This window comes from Prionailurus bengalensis, chromosome B1, assembly GCF_016509475.1.
Source record: "Prionailurus bengalensis isolate Pbe53 chromosome B1, Fcat_Pben_1.1_paternal_pri, whole genome shotgun sequence".
NCBI lineage: Eukaryota > Metazoa > Chordata > Mammalia > Carnivora > Felidae > Prionailurus > Prionailurus bengalensis.
In genome coordinates, this window is record NC_057344.1 from 77,355,808 (window position 1) to 77,369,968 (window position 14,161).

General features: G+C 33.4%; 1 protein-coding gene across 8 annotated transcripts in view; it reads left to right on the top strand.

Moving 5' to 3' along the window:
- LRBA (LPS responsive beige-like anchor protein) overlaps nucleotides 1-14,161 on the top strand; it is a 786,930-nt gene that overhangs the window by 699,191 nt on the left and 73,578 nt on the right. For all 8 annotated transcript variants that reach the window (XM_043567604.1, XM_043567611.1, XM_043567619.1 and 5 more), the window contains exon 48: nucleotides 6,694-6,861. In XM_043567604.1, coding sequence (XP_043423539.1) covers nucleotides 6,694-6,861 — 168 coding nt within the window. The remainder of the gene's footprint in view (nucleotides 1-6,693; nucleotides 6,862-14,161) is intronic.

A 14,161-nucleotide genomic window follows, 5' to 3' on the forward strand; every position in this document is an offset into this window, starting at 1 on the left:
ATGATACTAACTCACACTTTTCTTTAGTAATGATATAAATGTAGAAATGAACAGTGCACTGCCAGCTCCAGAATCTTTCTTCTGCCCAACAGTTCAAGGGCAGTTTAGAAGTACAGAACTCCTTTTAGTGATTTCTCTATCTGCTTTTCAGCCTGAACTTCAATGTGTTGTGACTAAATTACATTTTTCTTAACTGTCAGGTATAATTTTTATTCTTAGCATCCCACAGTTTCTTTCCCTAAATCCTTGATTCTCCTTTTTTCTTCTTTGACATTCATGACTTATTGTTTTTAGTGTTACAGCTTCACACATATTTTTAACCCTTCAAAGTTAAACTTTTCTTTGTAAATAATATATAATTTGTTTCGTGTTTTTGTTACATATTTATAGTAAGGTAAATATCTGAATTCTGAAGCACTATGATATTTGTACTTAATATAGAACAGTGTTAAGCTCATGTCAGATTATAGTTCACCACATCTTCTAACATTTTCACTGTTGTGTTTCATTTGAACAAGTAATTCTTTATAGTTTAATACATTTTTAAGAACAAAATGAGGATTAATGTGGATTTTTCACTTTTGGAAATCCCATTTAGCAAGTAAGTTTATATTCTGAATTTGTATCTGTCCAATTAGAAAAAATGATTTTTTTCTGTGACCTTTGTTTCTTGAAGATTTTGATATAACATAATACAAGTTTTCTTTACTGTTCTTTAAATTTATTTAAAAGAAGGAACTTACAGGTGAATTAAAAATTTGCTACATTTACTTGGATTTATCACAAATTCAGAGCCAGCATTTAAGGAGTTAATGTATCTTATTAGGGGGACAGGAAATCTGGCAACTATTGCAGAAACTAGACCTAATGGTGCACACAAACAATTTGTCAGTCTTCTTAAATGTGAATAGCTTTCCGCAAAGTGGCTGCTCTTGCTTTGTTTGAACAGGCTAAACTTTTCCTTTTTGGACTTTAAATCTTAGAAGTGAAATGTGATCCACATATTCAATCAAAATCATTTAATTCAAAGCATATTTTGATTGGAACAAAGTTGACATGGAAAGAAACTCTAGAATAAAAAAGTTGAAAGGACTTTATATCATATATTTAGCAGGAAAATTTGAAACAGTTCTAATTAGGCTGAAAAAAAACAGCTTTCTTCAATGTAAATTACAAAGGTCATATATCAATGTTAAGGAAACATTACCACTAGTGTTTGAAATCCAGCACATGCAAACATAACAGACCAGTTCATTTTAAATCTGTGTGTATATATGCGTGTGTGTGTGTGTGTGTGTGTGTAGGAAGAAGGCTGTATTACATGTATTTGAAGTGAAAAATACTTAAAATTCCAAGTTCTTAATGTTCTGGCCAATCCCAAAATTAACTCCTTTGAAACATGTAATGCTCAAATGAATTAATAATCTTAATTTATAAAAGTACAATTAAAAATTTACAAAACTAATTTTTATTCTTCCATTTAAAATGTAATTGGGGTGCCTGGCTGGCTCAGTCAAAAGAAGATGCAACTCTTGACCTCAGGGTTGTGAGTTTGAGCCCCAAGTTGGGTATAGAGGGTACATAAAAATTGTTTAAAATCTTTAAAATATGATTAAATACATCTTATAATTAAATGTATACCAAGGCAAAAGGGTGAGTCAGTCATTTTTATTTTCTTCTTTGATACTTATAGCTAATGCATTTTGAATCTCAGAATTGAATCAGGTCTTCTAGAAACCTACGAATGGAAGTGGTGATATAGGTCTTGAGAAAAGTGTATCTGTGTTACACAGACCTACTTTCTTCTGGTTATGCAATTATTTCTGTACTTAAAGGTTTGTAAATACTATTTGATCCTTTGGGTTTTGTTTTGTTTTTTCATAAAAATCATGTCCTACAGATATCAGTAGCTTTTATTTAGTGGTTTTTAAAAATGGTGTAGTATGAGACCATTTAACAAAAGTATAAATAAATATTAGCATTAATTTGGGAATAACACACAAATAGGTTTTCAGGTCTTGAATTAAACAATTACCTTTCTTTTGTTAATTAAAATTGGTTTTCGGGGTGGCTGGGTGGCTCAGTCAGTTAAGTGTTCGACTCCTGATTTCAACTCAGGTCATGATCCCAGGGTTCGTGGGATAGAACCCCGCCATCTGGCTCAGTGGTGAGCATGGATCCTGCTTTGGATTCTCTCACTCTTCCTCTGCTCCTTTTCCCTGCTGGTGTGCTCTTTCTCTCTAAAATAGAATTTTTTAGGGGCTGCTGGGTGGCTCAGTCAGTTAAGCATCCAACTTCAGCTCCGGTCATAATTTTATGGTTCTTGAGTTTGAGCCCCGTGTTGGGCTCTCTACTGACAGCTCAGAGCCTGGAGCTCCTTCGGATTCTGTGTCTCCCTCCCTCTCTGCCTCTCCCCTGCTGGTGCTCTGTCTCTCAAAAATAAATAAACCTTAAAAAATTTGTTTAAATAATTAAAATAAAAAATTTTTTAAATAAATAAAATTGCTTTTCTTGATTTTTACATTTTTACATTATTTTGTTTGAAAATAAAAGGAAATTGCTAGAGTGTCTCTAAAGCATACAGAGATTAACAAACACATTATTAATGCCTTTTATTTTAGAATTTTTATTCCCAAATAGTAAAAAGCAAGCCATTTCTATATAAATTATCATATTATTTAACTGTACTATAGGAAACAAGAATAATTGTAAAAAATATTTTTTATCCATAAATAATTCATTTCCTTAATGGGTTAGTGGCAGGAAAACACAGATTACATTCTTTCAATGAGATTGATTGTAAGACACATATTCATATATGTTATAATTATTTCTGACACAAGATTACACAAATGAGTTGTTTATGAATAATTTACTATTATCTTTATAATATTAAAGCTTGAATTTGTTGATGTTCTGCATGTGGACCAAACAAATGAAAGTTACTAATAAGTGTTTGTATTTGACATCTGTATACTGTACTTTTTAGCATATCTCAAGTGTTTTAGTCTCTGCTTAATAGATCTCATTAAGAAAGCAGATATCAGCCCCAAGACAGTTTGTCAAGACTAATATGAGTCCCCCCGGATTGGATTGACAATTTGTGTGAGGCTTCATATGATAGTCTTTTCATAGACTTATTTGATCCTTAACAATTGGACATTAGTCACTGATTTATTTTATAATAACTCAGATGAGTTGAATATTATTGTATTGTGTTGGACATTTTAGTGGATTTTCTTTTTACAAATTTTACTCAGAGCACACATTGGATGTAAATGATGTATCCAGCCTGCTAAGGGAGTACTAACAATTGATTGGTTAGGTTTGAGAGCAGCATGGGAAGAATGTTACTATCCCCTAGCTGCAAACCGTATTTAACTCCAGTCTTAATGAGGACTGTCTGACCTAAAGGCTTTGAAAAATCACAAATGCTCAGCATTGCATTGTCATATTTCTATTTTTTTGTGACTACAAATGTGGATGTATGTATTTTATATAGAGTGTTTTTTTCAAATCTTAACATATAAAGGGATTTAAAGAATTTTAATATGTTTTATAATTTATGTTTTTGAATTTCAAAAACAAGATATAAGATGTATTCTCAGGATATTCCATTTTGAATTAGTTGTATTTCTGTCCTTCAATAATTTTATTCTGCTTGTCTTTACCTCTTACCTCAAATCTTTACTAAGTTTTTATTATTATATACCTTTGGTTAAGCAGTTGTCATCCACTACTACTGAAAGGATGTTAAAGTCCTGAACTGACTTTTTCTGAAATGATTTTAAACTTTTTAGGAACTCTTATAACCATAGCAGTTCTTTTGTATCCCTTTTTAAAGATTTGGTAAATTGCAAGAAATGTTTGAAAACCACTAATGAGATTTTTAGTTTAGTTTTAAGAAATGTAAATAAAATCTACCCATGAAAATAATTTGTTTCTCAATTTCTGGGAAAGATTTCGCCAATAATTCTGTGAATTACCAGTCGACCTCTTAAAGGATTGACCAGTATGACGGTGTAAAGGCAGGGGTGAGCCAGGGCACAGTGCTCATCTCTGCACCTGTGTTTGAGGTATAACAGGGGCATATGGTGTCTTTCATTTCAGCATTTTTGCTTAACGTTCTGATGTAGCATCAAGATATAAAGGTTTAAGCATCTAAACGTCACCAACTTCACCATTTTTGAATGTGCATAAAGAAGTAATCAACATTAGGAACACTCGCAATTCTTTGTTTGATGACACATAAAATAAAATTGCACTGGTTTTTAGAGCTTTAATATTGAGAAAATTCTCTTGCACTTTATCATTTGCTGAGCCTTCTGGAATTTTATAGTCTCAAATCACAACACCACGGACACTCAGGAGACTCCTGACTGTTTTATCTTATTAAACAATTTTGAAATCATTAATTTTTAATTAGCTTGGATGCAGGGTTTTTTTATTGTTTCAATAGTGCGTGTATATGAACTAAATGTTTTTTATTTAAACTACTGGCGAGAGTATTATTTACATAAATAAGTGTAGGTTCTTTCTAAGAGTACCTACTGTGAGATTGCTTCATATAGTCACACTTTTTTTGTAGACTCAGAGATATTACATGCTAATCTATTATTGGAGGGCTTTTCAGCAGTTTATTAACTCAGATTTTGAACAACTAAAAAGGATATAAGCCCAAAGATATGTGTAGGTCCTTCCCTGATTGAAAGTTCTAATTAAGTGAATTGGAGAAAATTAACTGAAATTAGCTGTCAGAAAGTCACATTTAAATGAGTGATGAGCTAGTCTGGCAGTAAACATTTAAATGATATAAATTGCCATTTAAGTGTATGGTTTAATGTTTGTCATGCATTAATGTGACATGAGACTGCAGTGACAATCAAGCAGCTTGCTCTAATTTGAACATATTTAGGGCTTTTGTGTGGAGTGCACTGCACACAAATTAAGACAATTGCTGTTTTTATGTGTCACTTTAAACATGGCCCCCAATCCCCCATCCCTACTCAAGGCCCAAGTTAATGAAACAAACGTATCATTTTTGTGCATCTTCCATTAATAATTCCTGAATTTTCAGATTAATTTTAAATCTATGTACTTATTACAATCTCTTCTTCTCCAATTTCAAATAACATTTGCAGCACTTTTGTGCTCTCTTAGCTATTTACTAAATTTATAAATATAATGAGTTTTATAAGAGATGTCTAAAACAGTAACTTTCACAGTTGAAGCTAGCTAAATATTTTTATTTCATATTCAGGTATACGTTACAATATGAGAACTGCCTAGAGTTTTATTTACAGAATTATTTTTTGCATTTTACATAGTATGTGATATATTGTGAAGTCATTTTAAGTATTATCAGTTAAAGGAAGTATATTATTTGAATTCAGTTGTAAATACTTTTCTTATTCATAGGCACTTATTTTAGATAGGGATTTTTAAAAATATTTAAATAATTTCTGTACCCAACATGGGGCTCAAGCTCACAGTCCTAAGGTCAAGAGTCACATGTTCCACTGACTGAGCCAGCCAGGTGCCCCCACAGGCACTTATTTTAATAAAGCAATACTTAACACAAGTGTATACCTGTGAACTAATAGGAATGTCTTTTGTCACAAGATGGTTTATATCTTATTGGTTGCTTACTATAGAGATTACTCAATTTTGTTTTAAAACCAACAGATTTCTTTTTATAATATTGATAACATAATAAGCCACACCAAAAATATATCACAGCCATATACTTATTACACTAAAAAGAATTTCTATGAGATACATCATCTGATATAATTTGGTATACTTCAAATCAAGCTTCAGCATTTATCTTAGAGCTCTGTGATTTGAATAGCATTAATTATTGATAATTGAGTCCATATGCTAAACTTTTATGGTGAAATAATTTTGAAGAACATTAAATAATATGAATCTGGACACTTTTATAAAAATGTTTCCAGTTTTTTAACCTCTTTTATATTTATAACTGTATTAAAGCCAGCAAACATTTGTTGGTACTCACTGTGCTTTAGGTACAGTGCTGGTAACTGGGAATGCAGTGTTGAGTTGGATGTGGATCTGGTGCCCAGAATTTCCTCTGAACATTTGATTACATCCATTCATTATTTATTGGGCACTATTATGTTAATAGCATCAAATTTTTGGTCAGGTTTGATACTAATACCTAGAATAATAACAGTAATTATAATTCAGTAATCATAAGTATTCCTCCAAAGATCAAATTTGTTGGCATAAAAACTCAGTTGGAAGCACTAAATAATTTGGTTATATAATTGTTTCAATAGACAACAAAAGGTTTCTATCTAGAAAAATCATGAACATTTCAGGTGAATAGTAAATTTTTCATGTTTTCTCTCTTTGAAGCATGAATTGGGTAACTCTCAGGTCCTGAGTTACAAATATTATGAAGACAGACCCAGACCTGGCCCTCACAATGCTTACAGTATTGTACAATAATACTGAAATGTAAGCAATCTAATATAATTCAGCGTAACAAGTGCCAGAAAGTTTCTAATTATAAACAAAGGAGAACAGATTCTGGTGGAAAATAGGACATCAGAATAAGTCTATTCCCAGTAAATTTAGTATAAAACTTTACTGCTTGTTCTAAATCTCTCTATATATTTTAAAAGCCAAATTCAGCACAATAATATGATCTGTGCCCTTTTTTTTCAGGCCCTGGAGAGTGAATTTGTTTCCTGCCAGCTTCACCAATGGATTGATCTCATTTTTGGCTATAAACAGCAAGGACCAGAGGCTGTTCGATCCCTCAACGTGTTCTATTACCTGACCTATGAAGGAGCTGTCAATCTGAATTCAATAGCTGATCCTGTATTGAGAGAGGTAAGTTATCTGACTGGATCTCCCAGGTATCTTTAGACAAGACAGCACTGGGTAATATCTTCCTCATGCTTTCAGTTTGCTTATGATAAAATGGAAACCACATGAGTGGAGTGAATTTAGCAGAATAACCTTTCAGTTCATGACCTCGCTGGGACTTGAGTCCTCACACACGCCAGTGATTTTTACCATATAATATTTCTAGTTTAATGTAAAAGAGCACTGTCCAGTGAAACTTTCTGCAGTGACTGATGGAAATATACATTATATCTACACTGTCCAATACAGTAGCCACTAGTTGCATGTGGCTGTTGTGCATTTGAAATGTGGCTAGTGTAACTGAAGAACTGAATGTTTAATTTTATTTATTTCTAGTTAATCCAAACTTAAATAACCCCGTATGGCTAGTGGCTACCAGACTAGACAGTAGAGATCTAGAAGAATGTCATATATCTTTGGTATTTTCTGAATCCAAATTCTAGGCATGTGGTTAGACAATGGGAGAGTAAATGTTTGTTAAATTAACTTTGTAGAATATTTGAACATGGGTATAGTCCATTTAGACATTTGATATATAGGTCAAATGTATGTATAAAGTATAGTTTTTCTTTCACTTTAAACATGTGAGGACTTCAAATAGTGTTTTTTATTGTGGAGAAAATATAGCATAAAATTTATTATTTTATCCATTTTTTAGTCTAATTCAGTGGTATTAAGCACATTCACATTGTTGTGCAGCCATTACTGCCATCCATCTCCAGAAGTTTTCCATCTTCCCAAACTGAAACTCTGTATTTGTTAAAATAGTAACTCCTCATCCCCACCCCCTGCCCTTTAGTCCTTGACTATCACCATTCTACTTTCTATCTCCAAGAACTTGACTACACTAGGTACCTCATCGAAGTGGAATCATATAATATTTATCCTTTTGTGGCTGGCTTACTTTACTTAGCATAGTATCTTCAAGGTTCATCTATGCTGTAGCATGTGTCAGAATTTCCTTCCTTACAAGGATGAATAATATATCTGTTGTTTGTGTGTTTTTTATCCATTCATATGTTCATGGACATTTTGGGTTGTTTTCACCTTTCGGCTATTGTGAATAGTGCGTTTATAAACATTGGTATATAAGTGTCTGTTTAAGTCTCTGCTTTCAGTTCTTTTGTATATATACCCCAAAGTAGAATTGCTAGATTGTATGGTAATACTGTGTTAACTTTTTGAGGAGCTACCTTACCAAATAAGTTTTTAATATTAATTTTTCTAGATCAGCTTTTGCTACAGATTATTTAAAACTTTTGCTTTAAGTTTCCTTGGCTTCCTTTTTTTACCCACAACCCCAAGTAGTTAATTATTAGCAAATTAAACTCTAACTGGAGGGTTTTCCACTTATCACATTTATTTTCATATTATATAAAAAACATGGCCTATTATGTTCTAAGTATGGTAGGCACTCAATATTCTTGAAAAATGGATACAGTAGTCCCCCTGACCCTTATCCATGGGGAATATGTTTCAAGACCCCCAATGGATGCCTGAAACCATGGATAGTACCAAACCTTATTCATACGATGTTTTGTCCTATACATACTTACCTAAAATACAGTTTAATTTATAAATTAGGCATAGTAAGAGAATGACAACAATAACCAATAGTAAAATAGAACATTATAACAAATACAATAATAAAAGGTGAATGTGGTTTCTCTCTCTTTTTCAAAATATCTTACTGTATTGTACTTACCCTTCTTCTTGTGATGATGTGAGATGATAAAATGCCTACATGATGAGATGAAGTGAGGTGGATGATGTGTAGGCATTGTGGCATAATGTTAGGTTAGTATTGAACTGATGATGTGGCAGAAGGATGATCATTTGCTTCTAGACCATGGTCGATGACAGATAACTGAATCCATCAAAAGCAAAACCACAGATAAGGGGGACTACTATATATCATGTCATTATTTAACACTATTCATATAAATATGCATGATTAATTCTCAAAGTTTTCTGGATGTTATTAAAACAAATATAATTTTTATAGCCATCCTATATCATAGTGTTAAGTCTTGTGATACAATGCAATGTGATACAGTAGAATAAACAAACAAGCAAATAGATGATAGATAGATGAAAGAAAGAAAGAAAGAAAGAAAGAAAGAAAGAAAGAAAGAAAGAAAGAAAGAAATTTAATTCCTAACCCTGATGCCTACTAGTTGTGTGACTTGGATCTTCCTTAGACTCTATTTCCACATATATAGAACTGGTATGAGAATGCTCACCCCATAGAAGACTAGACGGGGTATAATACACGTAAAGTGTCTGGCGTGGTACCTATCTTATCATAAGGATTCATCACATGGTAATTCTTTTCCTTATGGTGTTCTCTGTTAAGAAACACAACCATGAAAAGAATATGAATTACTGATCATCACAGAAAGATCATAAAATGCTAATTCTAGATAGGTTATCAGAGACTGTTTCCTAGAGGACACATGCAGAGTTCATTGTGAAGTGAGGCAAGAGAAAACAGAAAACAAGAGTAGGCATTAATTTATTCACTTTTTAAAACAACCTTTTACTAAACCCAAATTATATAATAAGGGTAAAAAGTTGAAAGGTAAGTCCCTGCCCTCATCAGCTTGAGTTCATTGTCTAACGTGGAAATATGGATAAGTAAACAATTACAATATACTGTGATAAATTCAGTATAGAGGTAAGTACACTGTATGTATGCACAAACATACAGAATAGGCACTAAACCCAGAAAGCCAGAATCCAATCCTGTTTTCTGGGAAATGAGAGGCTATAGATTGGAGGATAAATGAGAACACTGGGTAGAGTCATGAGCAAAGGGTATCTACACAGAAGAAAGGGTAAACACTTTCTGCACATAGGTGAGAGAGAGATCATGATGGGAGAATGCAATGAACCAAAGGTGATAGGGTGAGAAAGAGAGACAGGACCATACTCTAAAGGGCCTTCAGTGACATAAAATGTAATTATAACTGTACTATAAGGCAATGGATTATCGGTCGAAGGTTAGTGACATAACCACGTGTGTGTTTTAGAACCTACTTGAAAGAAGATTGAACAGATAAGAAGCGAAAGGGTACCCACCGGATTATTCTAAGAGTCACTGTGTGATCTTACAGAAAGTAGCTTAGAAGTGGTGGATGGGACATGAACAAGTAAACACAGTGAGAAAAGGAAGTAATTGAAGGGAGAATCTTTAATCACTTCATTGAGATATAGCTCACAGATGATACAATTCACCCATTTAAAGTGTACAATAGTTCTTAGCATACTCAGACTTTTACAGGCACCACCACAATCTAACTTTAGAACATTTTTGTCACCACAAAAAGAAACTCCATGCCCATTAGCAGTCACTCTGAGCTTTTTTTCTTTTTTAACGGATAGATATTTGACCATGATTCTATGTTAATTGGAAAGATCCAAAAAGAAGGAAGCATGTCAAACATACATGAATGAAAGCATGTAATAGACTTCCAAGCTCTATGAGGAACTGGAAAGGAATAAAACTGATGAGACAGATAGAGATAAGCACTGGACAGCAGGGAACGATACTGCCTTGTCTGAGATTAGAGAGTAGAGGTTAGTCTGAGGACTGGTTTAAGTAAATGTGCATGAATGAGGGGTAAAGGCAACAAAATTATGAGAGTTTGTTTATTAATGTTGAGATAATATTTATGGAAATAACTAACAAAATGATGGGTGCTTAATAGATGCTCAATAATAAATGATTACTTTCTTTCCACCATTTTTCTCTGTTGTCAACAGCAGGAGAGTTGGGTGTACAAACATGCTGTAAGGGGTGTGTGTGTGTTTGTGTGTAAGTGTAAATATATATGGAGAGAGAAACAGATGGGGTTTTGCATGGTACGTTATGGTGGAATATATAAGGAAGGATCGAAAGTGGAAGGGTGACTGGTGAATTGTTAAAGGGTAGATCTAGGCTGGTTTGGATAGATAAGAAAGGCGCTGGTAAATTGGGAAAATTTATTCTTTCATTCATTTATACAAAAAATATTCATTTTATTCAAGGTACTAAAAATACAGAGATAAGCAATAAAGTCAGACGAAATCCCTCCCCCCATGGAACTCACAGTGTAACAGGGTGCACACAAAATAAGCAGTAAAGATTAATCTTAATTAGTGATAAGTGCTATGAAGAAAATAAGGCCAGGTAAGGGGATACAGAGTGACTTGTGAGTAGGGCACTATTTCAGAGAGGTTGCTCACAGACTGCCTGTTTATGAACACTTTCCTTCCAACTTTGAGATTGGAGTGAGGCTATACAGGATGACCCAGGATGGTAGCTCCTACTGCTCTAACCCTGGCCTGCCATGTGCCTGTAACCGCCAGGCCTGGGCAGCCTCCAAGTCACTTCTTGTCACAGCTTCCTGCTAGTTATAAACCTCCCACTGTTGCCCTTTGTTTTGCTCCCCACCCCATCTCCAGGCTACACTATCTTTTCTTCAGAATCTTGTTCCCCTAAGATTCTTTAACATCTCTAATATTAGTAAATTTTTACAGACACTTGACTTATATTAAAACATTATCTCTGCAAGACCACAGTCATGGGACCACAATAGATTTGTGCTTCTCTAGTATTAAAAGCAGACTAGACTAGACTTCTTTCTGTCAGTAACTATAGTTTTACTTATTTCTGTTCACTACTATATATTTAAACTTGGAACACTTAGATATTCACAGAGAGACAAGTTGTTTATGTACAAGTCATGTATTTACCCACTACTTGGGAAGAGCTTCATTTCTCTTGAGAAAGTTTTACTCTAGAGTGAATGGTGAATACATATGGCATAGTAAGTGATCATAAAAATAATCTCTCTATAAAAAAGCACTAAACGACAGAAATAATAACCATAAGGGGGGAAGAGTAATCAGAGAAACAGCCTGTAGCACATTAAACTTTTATGTTGTTTTTAATTTTTAGAAAACAGCTGGGATATCAATATACAACCATGTCTACATTTACATATATCACACATGAGAGAGAATTATTTTTCAGGCATATGTACTATTTTTCTTTCAAATATCTATGACCTCCACTAAAAGATATATTCTTTAGCTTTTTATTCTAACAGACCTCTTTGCTCTTTATTTCTGTCTCTTTGATACTATTTTTTTTCTTTTTCTCTTTTACTATTTTTTCATCTGTTCTATTTTCCAGCATTATATATATTCTGTTTTTGCATTTTAAAAATTGAGGTATAATTGACATACAACATTATATTAGTTTCAGGTATACAACATAATTGATATTTGTATATATTGTGAAATTATCACCAAAGTTAAGTCTAACTAACACCCATCACCATACTTAATTATGGAATTTGTTTCCTGTGATGAGTACATGTATTATTTCCTGGACAAAGTATAAATATATCAAAGTTGGTTATTTTCTTATTGTTAATTCTACTGAAGATGGTTTTGACATACTTCTCTTCCTTTATACGATCTTATCAAACCTTTCTGGGGTGCCTGGCTGGCTCAGTCAGTAGAGCATGTGACTCTTGATCTTGGGGTTGTGAGTTCAAGCCCCATGTTGGACGTGGAGCCTACCTAAAAAAAAAAAATGTTTCTAACACCATTTCAAAAAAACTAAGATCAAGGAAAGAAATTTAGAAAGAGAAAAATTAGGATAATTGAATTAAGAGTCAGATATGAGTAAGAATAAATATTTTTATTAAGGGCAAAAACCTTGTAAAATCCAAATTCACAAAATAAATATGTAATGAATTGAATATTAATTATACAAATAATTTTTCCTTTCCTAAAAAAATGTAACATAGGTATTTACCTTATATATTTTCTTTAAATATATTTAGAATATAATTTTATTTACAAGTGTGGTTTCTAGAACAATTTTATATTCTTATCCACAGTTCAACTGTCAATTTTAATATAACTGGTATTTGCTCTATCCAAAAGTTGAGAACTGGGTTATCTAGACCGTAGTATAAGACATTTCATTGATAGAGTTTTAGTAAGTCAGGAATAAGTTTTAAAAATTGTATGTACAGTGATATGCTCTGCCTGAGATTTATACACTATATATAGGAGCACAAAGGAGGAAAAGCTAACCCAGTTTAAGGGGGCAATAACTGCCTAAACATAATCCTTAAGAAATGAAGACTGAAGTAGGCAAAGCAGCAGAAAGGGTAAGGGCATTCAAAGCAGAGAGTACAGCATGTGGGAAGGAGAATGGTATGGCTCTATGACTGGAAAAAACTATGTGGTAGGTGGGGAAGATATGGGAAGTTGGTTGAAGAATAGCTTAGTTGACAATAGCCAACATATGGAAAGAGACCAAATGTCCATCGACAGATGAATGGATAAAGAAAATGTGGTGTGTATATATATTTGTGTGTGTATACACACACACACACACACACACACACACACACACACACAATGGAGTATTACTCAGCAATCAAGAAGAATGCAGTCTTGCCATTTGCAACTACATGGATGGAACTAGAAGGTATTATGCTAAGTGAAATTAGTCAGATAAGACAAATACCATATGACTTCACTCATATGTGGAATTTAAGATACAAAACAGATGAACATAAGGGAAGAGAAGCAAAAATAACAAAAACAGGGAAGAGAACAAAACATAAGTGGGTCTTAAATACAGAGAACAAACTGAGGGTTGCTGGAGGTCGTTTGGGGTTGGAGGATGGGCTAAGTGGGCAAGGGGATGAGCTTGTTGTTGGGATGAGCACTGGGTGTTATATGTAGGGGATGAATCACTGGATTCCACTCCTGAAATCATTACTGCATTATATGCTAACTAACTTGAATGTAAATTTAAAAAAATAATAAATTAAAATAAAAAAAATAGCAGCTAAGTTGATGGTATCTCCAAAACATATTTGGAAACCATTTATATCTGTCCATCATTAATCTAAGCCACCATCATCATCTCTCCCCTGGCTAGTATTAATACACCTGGTCACCCCTTTCTGCCCACAGTCCATTTTCTACAGAGCTGCCAGAATATTATTTTGAAAATATAAATCAGATCAAGTCACTCCTCTACTTAAACCTTCCTCTTTCACAGTAAACAGATTAAAATCCACTTTGACCCACGTGATCTGGCCCTTGCCTACCTCTCTGATCTCATGCCAGGTTATTCTCTTACTCATTCTTGTGTCCTGCCATACTGACCTTGTTTCTGTTCCTGATCATATGAAGATTTTCATTGACTTAGCACCTTTTTTTGATGGTTGTTTTCTCTGATTATTCCAGA